Raw genomic sequence first — 16,801 nt, 5'->3', positions numbered from 1 at the left:
TAGTATTTAATCATTTAAATTGGCAATATAACACTTGAAAAGCACATTTGACCCACTGTCATATTAAACTTAACTTTATTTTGAAAGGATGACAGGATTTTCCTATCTGGCTGTGGTTTCTAACCTGAATTGCTTTTTATCTCCTGTTATTTTAGTAGGTGTCACTTCTTCTGGATGTCTCCTTTTTGAAATGAAAGTCATTTTTAGGCATTTAGTTACTGAAAATGATTTAAAATGACTGCTCTCCCAATTTGGAGGAAATCTTTTCTATTACCTGTTTTGCATTGAGCCTACAGAAATAATTAAAACGATGAAACACCAGTGTTATTATACAGCATGACTGACATTGCAGTTATTTCAATCTGACCAATAATCAAAATGCCATAATCATTTTCACTTCCACTCAAAAAGCCCTCATTTCTAACAGTCAGGTGTCACTTCTTTAAAAAAAAAAACAAAGCTCCTGGTCTTCAGATGTGCGCCTGGTGTGCTTTGCCACTGAATGATTTACAGCATGAGCAACAAGAGGACAAACAGAGGACAGATGATTATCGCAGCGCACGGGGGCATCGTGGGTCTTGATCACTGGAGTGTAAGAGTGAAACGTCCTCCACAGCAGCTGTAGGTAGAATCTTTTAGAAGAGATTATGTTAATGCTTGATTCCTTTATGTTTCTGCAGGCAAACACACAACGTGTCTGACTTCCTCCAGCACACATGAAGAGTTATGACAGATATTGTTATACAACTGTCTCATTTCCAGTCTTTGTACTGACAGCAACACACAACTTCAAACACTTTACACGTTCATGTGAAGTCACTAAAGCATGATACTTTCAAGGACTTCTTCTATTATGCAGCAGTTCTTTATTTTGATGTTTTTGAAATAGCAAAACACACCTAGAGTCACCGACCACAACAGCCAAACACACAGAAAGCCTCCAAAAGAGCTCAAAAGGATAATAGCACTTGAACGGACAAGGACACTTCACTGCCTCAAGACAATGACGAAGTCTACATGGCCCACTTTAATGAATGAGGCTGTTCTAGTGATCAGAACAGTTCAAGTGTTTTAGTGGATTTGATGACTACAAGAAAACTACCACCGCTCTGAAGAAAATCTCTGAACTTCACACTGCAGCTTGTAAAAAATATACAGCAGGACATTTAGGTCATGCCCGTTCTTTGTATTCCTTTGTCTGTGTGTGTTATATACAGTATATTTGCCTGTCAAGACTTTAGGTTAGAAATAAGATTAAATAAAGCTAGCTAGGCCTAGGCACTTATCAATACACAGAAAAATATGTTAAAAGTCGGGTGAATGGGTACTGGGTACTTGCGTGTGCTCTTATATTTCAATATTTGTGAGGGACTAATGTGTGACCTTAAGTGTAAGGACATTTTTCTCTTGCCCTCATTCCTTAGAAAGTCTGATTTTATGGTTAAGACTTGGTTTGGGGGTTAAACTTAGAATTAAGTTTAGGTTAAAGCTACTGTTAAAGGTGTGTAATACCTAGCCTCGTGCTCCAACGACAGGGGGCAGCATTTAACCTTCACTATTGGATTCCTATAATCTAAATGTACAGTTATCAGTTGTTTTTAAAGAAGCCAACTACTGACTGACAGCATGGCAAACATTCAACCAAACTGCTGAAACTGAGAGTCGGCCGAAATAACACTGCTTAACACTTCTAATCTTCACGTGTGGCGTCGGCCTATAGTTTACGTTAGCCATCTGTTTTTGTACTGTGCCACCAACTGTACAGTCTGTGTAACGTTACGTTTTGATAGTTTCCTTATTGGACTAAATCCAAAGTGGCAAAAACGAGAAAACCACCAGCACCTCCATCTCGTCTTCTCTTTTCCCTTTCTGCCAGTTTGAATTTAATCCAATAAACAAAACGTACATTGACAAGCCCTCGAGGCAGCTCCACTTATTTGTTCTCTGGATTGAGTGCAGACTGGCGCTACAGTGACTCACTATCGCCTCTCAGGGAACAAGTGGTATTACAGGACGGGACGGGGCCAGTCGGACTTCTGATTTCAGTAGATATCTCTGCAACACAACACAGTCTATGTCTTTGACATAACGTCAACACATTACTTCACATTCTGTTGATCATTTTAGTTTAAATTCAGGCCATATCTTACACATTGCACCTTTAAGGTTTGGTTAGATGCAGTATATTAGGCAATACGTTATCTTGTTAAAGGTCATCACAAGACTAGAAGTACAAATGTGTGTGCACGTGTGTGTATGTGTGAGCAACACATGGTGAAACAGAACAGCACCAAGAAGAATCTGTTTCCCAGAATATATATATTTTTACACACAAACAAAGCTACATTCATACATACAGTCTTACATTCATACAAATACATATCGGTTTATTGGATTTTTTATTTTATTATAAAAGCAATTTGATATATTATTACTTTGTATACTGTGTTATACTGTTAGGGCTAGGTCACTGTCAAAAAGCATGCACTTTCTTTTGGTTGTGTCCAGATCAAATGTTTGCAAATAACTCCAAGTGTGCGTCACAGGTAAAGCTACGCTCATACTGCAGGCAAAAGTGGCCAAATACTGATCTTTCTTTGAGCATATGTGACTCAGATCTGTTTTTTCAGACAGTCTGAACAGCACAAATCACACAGACATGTGGTCCTTCTTTATATCAGATTCAGGTCTGATTTCTTTGCAATGCGACTTCAGTCTGAACGGTCATATTGGAGTTCATGTGACTTTTACATCACTCTAGATCAACTTCGTCACCATTCTGCCCTCTGGCAGGAGTCACTCTTTGATTTACGTCACATTCCCACCAAAGCCATACTTAAAAATGTGTCTCTCTTTCTCTTCGTGCTCATCATCTGCGAGTTAGCTGGCTTCCACAACTTATAAATTAAACCATACATGCTGACTCAAGGTTTACTTCCGTACGACATTGCGCTGTGTGTGACGTCTTTGTTATTGTTCTTTTGCGCATGCCAGTCAGTTCAGGACTGTGACCTGTTCACACTGGAATCTGATATTGGCCACATTTTTAACGAAATTATGCCAAAAAAAGCAATAAATCCAAATTGAGCACTAAGTCTCACAGTGTGGACGTTGCCTCTGAGTGTCAGATTGGACAGTGGTTTACCTCATCAGAACATCTAAACTAGGGCTCAAACAAGCTGTCAATCAAAGAAAAGTGCATTACTTAGCAAATCAAACGGTGAACTGTGACCAGGTAAAGTTTCTGGTTCTGCAGGATTTTTCGAATGGGATACGCTACACCTGCATCAACCACTCAGAATTATTTGCAAATACTTTTTGACCTTGTTGTGTCCATGTTTGTTGTATTGCACTGATACTGATTTTTAACTAGGCCATTTCCTTCCTCTTGTCCTACCTTTGTTCTTCTTTCTTTTTTTCCTTTGGAGGATTCCACATGTCCCGCAGTTACTTTAGGGGATTCTTGGCATTTAGTTTGTGTATGTTACATCCCACGTTTTCGTCTTAAAAAGTCTTTCATATTTCCTCTGACTCAAAGTGGGTAAATAGTTGGTAGGGGGTTTGGGGTTAGGTTGGAATAGCTTGATTGATTATTGAAGTATTTATTTCCTTTTTTTGTCCCTTTTTTTCTGGCCCTCTGATTCAGTTGGTCGAAACAATATCAATGAAGCAATCGTCCGCGTCTTCGTCCTACTCCTCTAATGATTGGACTATGCAGGGCGTGACTTCAAACGGTTTCCTCCCCGTGACAGATTGGCCGATCTGTGCTGGAAGTCCTGGGCTTGAACCTCTGGTCAAGGGGACATCCTCCCTCAGTGGGGACGGGGTCAAAGAGCAGGGCTCCGGCTCTAAGATTAATGTTACCTCTTCTACCTGTAAAGACAGGAAATTAAGCATTTACAAGACAGTTTGGGATGCTGCAGTTGTGTTAGAGGCAAGTAAGGTTCTGTTCTTTTTATTAGGCCAAGTGTTTGCACGTTTCCTCACTTGTATCATCTAACGGTCATCTTTTCCATTAATCGTCTTCATTTGAATCTAATCTCATTAACGTATCAGTTTTTTTAGGACTGCTGGGATTGCAGCAGAATAACAAAACCGAGGTATTGGGGCTGAAAGAACTCACCTTTGTCAGCTCCTCCTCTTCCTCTTCATGCTGCTCAGGGATGCCTTCAGACTCGGTCTCTGGCTCCTCTCCGACGGTCTCCACTCCCCCGACCATGTCAGCCATCTGTCCGTTCAGCTGCCCGATGATCTCCCCCTGCAACCAGTGAAGTGTACTGATTTAATTCCTTGTCTTTTTCTGTTGCACCCATTTTAAACTGGAAGAGGATTCAACAGGTTACTGGCATTTAAACATGTTATATCACAGACTGACAACCCTTCAATTTCAGTTCCTGGTAACAGTCACAGAAAGACAGAAACAGAGACAGAAGACAGGAGGGAAAGAAGTTAGAAAAGCAGAATATGAGCTCCCATGTCCTGACCCCAGCTTGATTTGCATTTGCAGGACATCAGAGAGACAAGACATACATAGGTAGGTACAACAGACACAGATGCTGAATCCAAATGCCTAGAGTTGTAAACTTGCGGACTTTACAGCATGCTACTCCGAAGACCAGGCAGATTTAAGGATGTCCTTTGTCAAAATTCATCAAGTCCGCTAAAGGCTGTCATGCAGACTTTTGGCAGTGCTCCATGCAGACATTCAGCCTGTCTCCTACCTTGCCGACTTCCCTGGCAGTTTCTCCCATCATTCACTGCACTACAGATGGGTGCTAAATATGCCTGCTGATATAAACAAATCCAGATCCAGAAGACAAAAACAAATTAGCCAAGATGAGTGTCAAACATGGAAAATGACTAAAGAAAAGTCTATTCCTGAGCAGAATATTAACATCAACTTGATAGTACTATAATTAGTGCACTATTTTCACCTTTGAAGACTTGTGCCTGACATCAAAGAAGATAAACCTTGGCTTCCTACAATAACAAGAGAGTATTAAATGCATAATAAGACATGCTGTCATTGTCATGATGATTGTTGTCTCACTTATTCAACTAAATGGAGATGCCTGTCCTGTTTGCCTTTGACTGTACATACAGTCACACACCCATGTGCCCTTGCAAACTCCGTCGGAATATATTAAACCACCATCTAGTCCGCAAAGTCTGTAATCCGACCATTTGGATTCAGCAGGGGAGTGCCTACGTGGTGTGCCTCGACCAGCGCAGCTCCCCACAGGTCAGCTAGCCGAGGGTGGGTGGGAGGACCGAGACTGTGGATGGTGCTGTTGGGAGTGGCTTGGAGGGAATGGGAGGCACTATGTAGCCTTTGCTCCATAGACTGTAGTCAGAGATAGGAAAGGAAGGAAAGAGAATTAATAAGGATTTACTGTAAAATAAGCTTCATATATGTTTAAAGGGTTTATTTGTTTGCTGATCAAAACCAATGAATCAGCATTTGTTTTTCTTTGGAATAAAAATATCGCCATTCTGCAGAGATTCAAAAACACCAAAGCCCCGCAGCTCCTGACATTTGTTATCATCTTCAATAATGGACAACAATGCTACAGCGAATTGCTGCATCAACACATTTTCAGCTAGGAAGGTTGAAAAGCACTGTCATGCCCAAACAAATGACCAAACATTTTATTCTTCCAGCATTTAGCAGTCCAGAGACTTGTGTAGAAGGACTTCCTTCTAGTCATTAATAATGGTCAGCATCTACTTGTATATCCCTTTAAATGTTGAGTCAGGGATGGTCCGTCCTGGGAGAGGGATCCCTCCTCCTTGAGGTTTCTTCTAGTTTATTTTGAGGAGTTTTTCCTTGTGCAGTATGAGGGTCTTAGGACAGAGGGTGTCGTATGCTGTACAGTCTGTAAAGCTCACTGAGACAACTGTATAATTTGTGACATTGGGCTATATAAATACATTTGATTCAGTGCTGCTGGAAATGTATCAGGCTCTTATGCTCACAAACTTGACAGACTGATTGAAAAGCTTTATAATAAATGTAATGTGATATATTCAATAGTCTCCTTCAGAAGGGAAACATAATGATACACACAGTAAAGCTAACAAGCTCATTGCTATTGTGGTCTCGGATCAGTACACCTTTTTTTAAAGACACAGTCCCTGACCTTTTCAAGTTATTATTTCATAACCCTCACTTAATGAGCTCTGAAATGTACCAACGCTGGAGCAGCCAGCGAAGCCGGAAAAAGGTTTTGAGGTGTCACTGTTCATCATGACTCACTACATTTGCAGAAAACCTCCCAACAGCCTGAGAGCTGGAAGTCAGCAGCGGATTTACACCAATAAAAGCCATGCAGCCCGCACATCCAACCAGATTACAGGAGGTGAAGCCTGTCATTTAAACATGGGAGCATTTAGTCTTTAATTGTTATTGTTTCAACCAGTCTGATCACTCAAGAAGTAAACACATTGTGTGTATACAACATGTTAGTATTGGTATAAACAGCATGGACACAAGTGCCAGCAACCCTCTGTACTGAGATTATATTACTTTATATACTGAACAACTCATTTAGGTCAGCTAATACATTTTGGAGGAAACCTGATGATCCTCATGTTTCAAGTCAGTGTTAACTTTCTGTGATAGACAAAGATGGTACCCCTAACCTCACGTAGCCTTCCACAACACAACCATAAATACCTTTATTAATAGTGAGCAGAGCTATATTATAGGTTTTATTGTTGACAACAAGGAAAGCCTCTATAGCCATGCTAGTAGCTCTGTAAAGCAGCTAGCAGAAGAGTTGTTCTAAGATGAAATGTGTTGTGATGCAGTAGCTCACTGTAGCATGGTTGTCTATTGAAAAAGCTGAAATGCTAAGTTGATGTTTACCATGTTTAACCTTTTTGTTTAGCATGCTAACATTAGCTAGTTAGCACTACTAGAGCGAGTACAGCTGAGACTGATGAGAAGGACATTAGTTTTGAAGATGTTTGGTCATAAACAACATTTGTGACAAATTGCTGTTTAACTAAAAACCACAAATGTCAATGTGGTAAGGAAAAGTTCATTGAAGTCATTAAGATACATCATCTGAGAACCATGCTTATCTGTGCACATTTCTGTGCCAAGATGCTAACATATTTCAAACCACAAATGTCTGTACAAAGTGTCAAGGCAATCCATCTAATCGTCGATTTGACACTTAAATCTGGACTAAAGTAGTGGACAGAGGTCCATGTGGCTTTGGGTTTATTTCACGGTTTAGTAGTAAATTAGTTTTATAAACAAAATTTGAAAGAGTTGGTGCTGAAGCCATTACTGAAGCATTGTATGGATACAGTCCAGTAGCAGTGCTATTCACCTGTTACTGTGTTAATGATGTTGCTCTCAGTATGCAGTGCTAGTATTCTACTGACATCCTGTTGCCTCTGAGGTAGTTGTTTGTTCACATTTAGATCCCCAGCTGTTGCTGGTTGACCTGATGCTGCTAATTTCTTAGTCGATATGCATAAAGGAACAGAGTTGGAACTACTGACCTGTTGTTGTTGGTACTGCAGAAACTGTTGCTGCTGGAACTGGTGAATATGTTGGAGCTGTTGGAGTTGATTCTGCTGCTGCAGGGTGAAATGATGCTGCTGAAGGAAGCCGCCTACCGTCCCCTCGTACCCCTCACCAGGTGTACCCGCTGTTCCACTGCTGCCACCTGGAACAACCATTACACACGTAGTGCTCAGAGATACAGGCTAGTGTTTAAAGGTAGTGTTTAGAGAGAAGATTCAGTATTCACCGGTAGCCATGATGTAGGAGCCTGCAGCAGGTGAAGCCATGCCCGAGGGCTGGCTGGTGATTGGTTCCCAGGCGTCAGAGGACGACAGACAATACAGGCCCTGTGAGACGTAGGTGTGAGGCCAGACGTCCGCCGAGGAGTGGTGGAGCACCTGGTCTGTACGGCGAAACACAGGCAAGTGGGAGGAGTGAGTCAAAGGAGGACAGGAAAAGAAAGGATGTTGCAAAAGACAAGAGATGTAAAAAATATATATATTTTAATAACAAGTGGGGGAAAGCAGCATTGCACTGGAACATTTGTTGGGACAACAAAAGGCGCAACCACAGATTCCCACAAACAAGAATGTTATGAATTCCCCTGCACACTTACTTTTCAGTCATTTTTCGCGCTTAACTATGATTTTATTTTTAGAACATTTTTAAAAAGCACTGCATTTTTTTCCTTTGGGATATAAAATATACTGCAAAAGAGCTTTAAAGAAGTGAAATCCAACTTTAATGGGAGAATGAGTCCCCTATCTTCAGCTGCGTTGTTATTATAGAGCACACACATGCAGGCTGAACACTTAACCAGAAACATTCCCTCAGTTCTAATGCTGATATTACACTACGTAGCGTTTTAATCGTCACTGTGTGTGTGTCTGTGTGTGTGTGTGTGTGTGTGTGTGTACTGTACATGTGTGTTGGTGTTGCATGCTAGATAAAGCACAGTGCCGGGCCCATATAGTGGTGTTAATGAGAGCAGGGCTTAGTCCTTGTGCTGACACAAAGGGTCCCTCAGGGTTTGGACAGCGCTCTGCTTTGCTTAACACCAGCAAGAACTAAAAAAGAAACTGTTTACAGTGTTGTCCAGGTTTCAAATTCATTTTGTGTTATTTTTGAACAGCCAGAAAAACACAGCCACATAGCCACTGAACTGTTTGTTTTGTTTGGATTGTTTATGAAGTAATATGGCTGTTCCTGTGAGGATGGGGTTTCCTAATCTTGCCAGAGAAAATTGCTCACTTGCTTACTCTCTGTTTTATCTTCCTATGTGTAACTAAACTGAACAGACATCTTACCACCTGAGGCCAAAACCACAAATCACAATGAGTTTGTTTTCCCAAACTGTTTTTGTTTCATTCAACCAAACCAAGTGTTAAAGGAAATCCTTGTGTCTTCAGTTCATTTCTTTATTTGAATACACCTTGTCTTTTAGGATTTTGGGTGAATTCTCTTACCCAATACTCATGACACTCCATCCGAATGTGTTCTGATCTGACAGGCTTTCATCGGAATTTGTCATTTGGAAGTGTTTGAGCAAGTGCCCGGTAGCAGTGAAAGGCAGAAATGTGCAGCTGTGTGCCTGCCCTCCAAAAGTCCTTTACAGCTGGTCGGCAGATTAACTGACTTGGCTGTTTTTAGGTTCCAACGAGGCTGTAATATTCCCAAAACTGTGCATGTACGCACAATACAAAACATAATAGTTTACTGTGTGGTCCAAAGACATATGACTGAATATGAGAAGTGTTTAGAGCTATTACACTACTGTGAGAATACAGTATCTGTAGTTCTGCTTTAACTGTGTTTGTGGTTTAAGCAGCTTCAATGCGTTAAATGAATACAACTGAACAAATGACTCATCCTCTTCCCTTATAATTATACGGTTACAGAACCAGATCCTTGCAATGGTTCCACACTATGTGCCATCAAGGTAGAAGCACTCAGCGCCAGAAAGGTTTTAAACTGCAGTACCTCTGCTGGTGATGCTCTCCTGGTTGACCTCGCTGAGGTGAGCGACGCTACCCTGGTTGGAGCCGGCTCCCATACTCTCCCCGTCCATCGAGTTCCAGCCAAACAGAGTCGCCTCAGAGATCGCAAACTGCTGCATGATGCCTAAAGAGTGACAGTAATCATAATAATAGGGAGATCTTTGAACTTACTGACACAATTAGAGACACAGTGCATTAAACAAATCCCAGTCCTAGCTTTGCTAACACATAGACACAAGTTAATTAGGAGGCTGTACAACGCGTTATTCCAAGCAAGAAATCTGAAAATGTTACAGACAAATAAATGTGTATAAATAACAAATCCCCAATTATAACTTTGCTAGACGTACCAGATGGGACAGAAGCAATTTGATTTTCCAAACTTCAGTGAAGAAAAATACACTAAGATGTATCCTCACCTGCAGCAAAGCGAGCCTCCTTCTCGCCGTCACTCAGGTCGCTGTAAGCGTCGCTCTCAATCCTCCTCTCCTCCCTCAGCAGGCTGGTATGTACCGCGCTCACCGCCGGCCCCGCAGATGGTTTACCCCAGCTCTGCCACTCGATCATATGGGCAACGCGACCATGGGCCATGGCAGTGGGCTTGGTCACTTTGTCCTTCATGGAGCGAGACACACCTACAACAGGTAGGGGGGCAGCAGGTGGGGCACATTCACACAACACACCAGACACACACACAAACACCGTCAGAACAACTTCTGGCCTCTGCAGATGATGACACCTCCAGCTGAGGCTCAGGGGGGGAGGTAGAATGGTCATGAGAAACTGTTTAATACATGAAACTATAATAAATAATGCCAATGGGGGAATGAAAGTACTGAAATGATGTATTCAGAGTGACTGGCTATGAGAACATGCAACAACCTTGCAGCTGCTTTGCTTTAATAGTAATTTTAAAATACATTTAGTATATTTATAAAGATATATAGCTTTAGGTAGGTTTCGTTGAGCACAACAATCTGCTCCATACTCACACTTTCACATCTCTTACTTAATGAGCCCTCATCAGCTAGAGCAGTTTGGGGTTAAATGCCTAAATGGCTCAGGAACACAACAGTGGTGTAAATATTCATCTGTTTGGAACAAACCTGCCTCAGTGGAGCTAAGCCCCAGAACATCCACGGTACCCTCACCTTTTGGAATTTCTCGCTTTCCAGTTATTACTTGCATGCTGATCATCAAAATGAGTCTTGACAGTCACCACACACCATCAATTTATTTCAATCATATCATAATCTGCCGTTTTAAATGATAATGATGTATGTGACTGATATGGATGAGCAGAGAGGGACGTAGAGTACCGGTCAGACAAATGTCACATAGAGGTGAACTAAGTTAGGAACGAGTCTCTTAAACGTTCTTTCTCGATCAGTATGTTGAGATTCTGATCAAAACTGAGTAGACTACAAACGGTAAATCTGCTCTTTAATTTGCTCTTCCTCTTCAGTCTTGGAACAAATCTAGTATCAAATGTAATAACTATAAAGATGTCTGCCGACCACTTGGCATTCAAACAAAGATGCATATCAACTTCTCTCGGATATAATGAACTAAAAGTGTGAGATATCCAAATAACTATATGACTGAAGACCCTACAAGTATTTCTTGAATAATCCAATCAACGTTGTGTAGAATCGGCTCTATAATAATGCAGATCTTTGCAAGACAGGTCAGAGGTCAGGGGACATGAGTTAACGATAGTGACACATTGGACAGGGTTGCCTGTGTGCTCGTTAGAGCTTGTTGAATTGAACAGCAAGGGACTTGGATGACGGCTGAAACGCTAACAAACCCATATTAATAATTAAAGCCATTACTCATCTTCTGGTAAACAGAATAAATGAGATTCATTAGACTTTGTGTAATTAAAAACGTGGTACTGCGACTGAGAGAGGCAGAGGGAAGTGATCCCTGGGTGTACACAGAACGTTGAGAAGGGTCCACAGGTAAATCTCTGCCCAATTAAGATGCAAATACAGGATTCAAACTAGGGACATATTCTCTGAGTCAAATGCTGGCAGAGAGGTTGATCGATATAAAATTAAATTAAAATCAAACAGGCATGAATAAACAGAGACAGAGCTTTGGAAATTGCACCCCCTAGTCCAGGGGTAAGTTACAGGCTGAGGTATAAATAGAAACAGTTTTTCCCCCCTTAGACAAAGAGAGTCAATCTCATTTGAAATAATCAAACACTCCCTCCATCCATCCATCCATCCATCCATCCATCCATCCATCGTCTACCGCTTATCCGGGATCGGGTCGCGGGGGCAGCAGCTCCAGTAAGGAACCCCAATCTTCCCTTCTCCGGGCCACATCCTCCAGCTCCGACTGGGGGATCCTGAGGCGTTCCCAGGCCAGTGAGGAGATATAATCTCTCCACCGAGTCCTGGGTCTTCCCCGGGGTCTCCTCCCAGCTGGACGTGCCTGGAACACCTCCCTAGGGAGGCGCCCAGGTGGTATCCTTACTAGATGCCCGAACCACCTCAACTGGCTCCTTTCAACGTAAAGGAGCAGCGGCTCTACTCCGAGTCTCTCACGGATGGCTGAGCTTCTCACCCTATCTCTAAGGGAGACGCCAGCCACCCGTCTGAGAAAACCCATTTCGGCCGCTTGTACCCGTGATCTCATTCTTTCGGTCATGACCCAGCCTTCATGACCATAGGTGAGGGTAGGAACGAAGATCGACCGGTATATTGAGAGCTTTGCCTTCTGGCTCAGCTCTCTTTTCGTCACAACGGTGCGGTAAAGTGACTGTAATACCGCCCCCTGCTGCTCCGATTCTCCGGCCAATCTCTCGCTCCATTGTCCCCTCACTCGCGAACAAGACCCCGAGGTACTTGAACTCCTTCACTTGGGGTAATGGCTCATTCCCTACCCGGAGTAGGCAATTCACCGGTTTCCTGCTGAGAGCCATGGCCTCAGATTTGGAGGTGCTGATCCTCATCCCAACCGCTGCACACTCGGCTGCGAACCGATGCAGTGACTGTTGAAGGTCACAGACCGATGAGGCCATAAGGACCACATCATCTGCAAAGAGCAGCGATGAGATCCTCAGGTCACCGAACTGCAACCCCTCTCCTCCACGACTACGCCTCGATATCCTATCCATGAAAATCACGAACAGGATTGGTGATAAAGTGCAGCCCTGTCGGAGGCCAACATTCACGGGAAACGAGTCCGACTTACTGCCGAGTATTCGGACACAACTCTTGCTTTGGGCGTACAGGGATTGGATGGCCCTCAAAAGTTACCCCCTCACCCCATACTCCCGCAGCACCTCCCACAGTATCACCCGGGGGACCCGGTCATACGCCTTCTCCAGATCCACAAAACACATGTAGACCGGATGGGCGTACTCCCAGGCCCCCTCCAGGATCCTTGCAAGAGTAAAGAGTTGGTCTGTTGTTCCACGACCAGGACGGAATCCGCATTGTTCCTCTTCAATCAGAGGTTCGACTACCGGCCGAACCCTCCTTTCCAGTACCTTGGAGTAGACTTTACCAGGGAGGCTGAGAAGTGTGATACCCCTGTAGTTGGCACACACTCTCTGGTCCCCCTTTTTAAATAGGGGAACCACCACCCCGGTCTGCCAACCCCTAGGCACTGTCCCAGACTTCCACGCAATGTTGACGAGGCGTGTCAACCAAGACAGCCCTCACACCCAAAGCCTTCAGCATTTCTGGACGGATCTCATCAACCCCTGCGGCTTTGCCACTGTGGAGTTGTTTGACTACCTCAGTGACTTCCATCAGGGAAATTGACGATGATCCCCCATCAGCTTCCAGCTCTGCCTCAACCATAGAGGGCGTGTTAGTCGGATTCAGGAGTTCCTCAAAGTGCTCCTTCCAGCGGCCGATAACCTTCTCAGTTGAAGTCAGCAGGGTCCCACCCTTGCTGTACACAGCTTGGATGGTTCCTCGATTCCCCCTCCTGAGGTGCCGGATGGTTTTCCAGAAGCACCTTGGTGCCGACCGAAAGTCCTTCTCCATAGTTTCTCCGAACTTCTCCCACACCCGCTGCTTTGCCTCTGACATGGCAGAAGCTGCCGCCCTTCTAGTCCTTCGATACCCTGCAACTGTTTCCGGAGTCCTCCCGGATAACATAACCCGGAAGTACTCCTTCTTCAGTCGGATGGCTTCCCTGACCACCGGGGTCCACCGCGGTGTTCGAGGGTTACCGCCCCTTGAGGCACCTAAGACCTTGAGACCACAGCTCATCACCGCAGCTTCAGCAATAGAGGTTTTGAACATCGCCCACTCAGGTTCAATGCCCCCAACCTCCACAGGGATAGCGGAAAAGCTCCGCCGGAGGTGTGAGTTAAAGATCCCCAGGACAGGGGCTTCCTCCAGACGTTCCCAGTTCACCCGCACTACCCGTTTGGTTTTACCAGGTCTGTCCAGAGTCTTCCCCCACCTCTTGATCCAACTCACCACCAGATGGTGATCAGTCGACAGCTCCGCCCCTCTCTTCACCCGAGTGTCCAAAACATGCGGCCTCAGATCAGATGATACGATTACGAAATTGATCATTGACCTTTGGCCTAGGGTGCTCTGGTACCACGTGCACTTATGAGCAAACACTCCCTGCAGAGTCTAATTGGAGATGGAAATAGGAATGGAAAGAATGGGGATGAGGGAGAGTGTTGGGGTCCTAACTTTTCAAAGGCTCAAAAAACAATGCTAAACACGTTAAGTTATACCAACAGATGTATTTAAAGTGGCCCAGACGCAACACAATAAAACACTTTTTACACAGACATTCTGAGGTGCTACACTTAAACACTACAAAGCACAGAGCACAAAGCACAAGATAGCACACAAGAGGCACCAGCCACTTGAAGTCACGACACTGCACAAGAGAGTCACTACTTTACAAATATGGGGCCACACCACCACCAGCACTGCCACGTTACAAATACACTACCTTTCCCAACACACCTGTGGAGATGCTTCAGTACGTAATTAAAGTAAGTAATCTCACTTACTTTAGTTTCTTTGAAATCAAAGATCTGATTGGATTTCCATCAATGACTCAGAGAAATGTGTCATTGACGTCTGCTGTTGATATCAATGGAAGAGAAAGGGAAGTAGGGAGTGATATAGGAAGGGGCACCCACAGGGGTGGCCATGTTGGTTCCAAGCTCCTCCTCCTCCTCCTGCTCTAGGGGGAAGTTGTCTGTTGAGGCAAGGTTTGATTTACAAAATCCACCATTGATGGCAAAGGTGAAAAGATCATTCCTGTTTTGTTTTTTTAAGTGTGTCAGATGATTCTTTGGCCTGCGAGCAGTGCAGAGTTGTGATCATACAAACAAATCTCAAAGCAAGAGCTGCTCTGGATGCAAGAGAGCCTTTGGCATCTTTGTGGAATTGGGGTTTAAGGTGTGAAATAAAATAAAAACCTTTGAGTCTGACTTCTGATCGCTCTCGTCACATTTCGTGTTCCTTTCTAAGGTGTAATAAAGGCATGAAATGCCCCAAAAAGCGCTTTAAAATCAATCACGACAGCCAAAATATCTTGCCTAACTGGCAACCTTGAATAGTACATATCATTTTAAATCTCAAAGATGAGACTTTTTTATTTAATTGTGACCAAGGCTTTCTTAATGTTGTAAAATCAGCTATTTAAAGATTGTCTTCTTAATGAGCCTGCTTTGATAGCTGTAGACTAGTATTGCTTTGGCAGCATCATCTTTACTTCCAACATTTGACATTGTTTATCTGTCTACTAAATTGGTGTTCATCAGACCAAAAAAGAAAAGGTTCACTGTTGGTGGGGGCATGTTGCTTTCGGTCCGGTGAGTTTATGATATTATGAAGAAGGATGTAAGCAGTCATGCTACTATGTTCATGTTCGAGAGTGATCTACCAGACGTGCACTTGCACAGCACAGTGCATTCCTGGAGGATGATGCGGCAAAATTCGGGTGGATTAAGAAAAATTATAATCTTTTCCTAACAAGTCTGTATGTTTTCTTTTTAAACTCCATTCTGCAAAGTGTAATGAATGGTTGTCTAGTAACAGCCATACAGACCTAACATAGCATTAACGTAGCTAAGCTAATGCTAAATGAGATTTAAATTTCAATCCTAATGAATACTAATTAGTGGAGAAACGTTTAAATAAAAATGTAACCCATTCACTATCATTTATATTGTAGCAGCTCTGGCAAAAATGTTGCCAATTCAGTCTGGTGATCACCGTTAAACCAGACCACGCATTGATCATTCGGCTCCTGCACGACTCTGGCACCAAATAACCTTCTGAATATCACCCGAAAATAAACAAGAAAGTATCTTTTACACAACGGGGAAAAGGAAGTTCCTCCCCAGTGTCACTTCTCAACAACAACTTCACCCTTGACCCTCTGTGGAGCACGTGGAGGCAACATGGGGGCTGTTTTACCATCTAGCAGCACAGACACACACCTGACACACCTGTCAGAGAGGACTTAGCCAGAGCGCCGATCCCATAGGCCTGGGGGGGATTCCTCTTGAGGCGTGGCAGAATGGATGTAGTGTCCTCCATGGACAACTAAAGAGAGAGGAAGGGAGGTGAGGAGTGGTTGGAGCAGAGAGGGTGAACAGAAAAATAAAGAGACGAACGAATGCAAGAGGAGGATGTAGATAAAAGGACAAAAAGAGAATAGATGAAAGAGCAAGAGAAAATTGAATAAAAGAAATTGAGGTGAAGAGAGCAGATGATTTGAAAAATCAGAAAACAGTTTGAGAGAGAGAAGAAGAGAAGGGAGGTTTTAATAGAGGGAATAAGAAAGGAGGGTTAATTATTGAAACACCTTGTAAATGGCTTACAGGGATCATTGCTTGAAAGGAATCATAGATATACTGTGGTTAAGAGGAACAATGTATGCTTCAGTGGTGATTCAAAAGCCATTTAAATGGTCTTTGGTGACCACAGCAGCTGGTAAGTGGTGCAAAATCATCGGGAAAAACTTGATGATATGGAACAGTTACTGGTAGATATAGTGTTTTTACTGGTTAAAGATTAGATGGGTAAATAGTAGAAACTGCGGCAAAGAAATGAATTTATTCAGACGAGTTTTAGGAGGAGATGTTGATATTATAATGAGAGAAAGTGTTGCTTGTTTTGTTCAATGACTCTTCTTCAGACAGAGACGGATGCTTAAACTGGTGTTCTCTAGTTTAACACGTCTTCCCTCCTAAATGCCCTTAGTTATTTCCATCATTTGAATGTAGAAAAGTAAGAGCTCATGTGAAATACATGCAAGAATATAACGCGACAAGTGA

The 16,801-nt window shown here is 43.1% G+C and overlaps 1 protein-coding gene across 8 annotated transcripts in view; it reads right to left on the bottom strand.

Moving 5' to 3' along the window:
• Positions 1-2,300: 2,300 nt before the first annotated feature.
• Positions 2,301-16,801, bottom strand: part of LOC115015785 (protein FAM131B-like) — a 53,821-nt gene continuing 39,320 nt past the window's right edge. For 4 of the 8 annotated variants that reach the window (XM_029443334.1, XM_029443338.1, XM_029443336.1 and 1 more), the window contains 8 exons: positions 15,962-16,067; positions 9,936-10,151; positions 9,500-9,640; positions 7,767-7,922; positions 7,516-7,682; positions 5,210-5,344; positions 4,124-4,258; positions 2,301-3,873 (listed from right to left, as the gene is read on the bottom strand). In XM_029443334.1, the coding sequence (XP_029299194.1) occupies positions 3,691-3,873; positions 4,124-4,258; positions 5,210-5,344; positions 7,516-7,682; positions 7,767-7,922; positions 9,500-9,640; positions 9,936-10,151; positions 15,962-16,067 (1,239 nt within the window). In that variant the 3' untranslated portion in view covers positions 2,301-3,690. The remainder of the gene's footprint in view (positions 3,874-4,123; positions 4,259-5,209; positions 5,345-7,515; positions 7,683-7,766; positions 7,923-9,499; positions 9,641-9,935; positions 10,152-15,961; positions 16,068-16,801) is intronic. The other 4 variants (XM_029443337.1, XM_029443340.1, XM_029443341.1 and 1 more) reach the window with 3 other exon arrangements.

The sequence above is a fragment of the Cottoperca gobio genome, chromosome 11, assembly GCF_900634415.1.
Source record: "Cottoperca gobio chromosome 11, fCotGob3.1, whole genome shotgun sequence".
NCBI classification, from domain to species: Eukaryota; Metazoa; Chordata; class Actinopteri; order Perciformes; family Bovichtidae; genus Cottoperca; species Cottoperca gobio.
The sequence above is the reverse complement of the archived record's forward strand: the minus strand, read 5'-3'. Positions and strand labels throughout refer to the sequence as shown.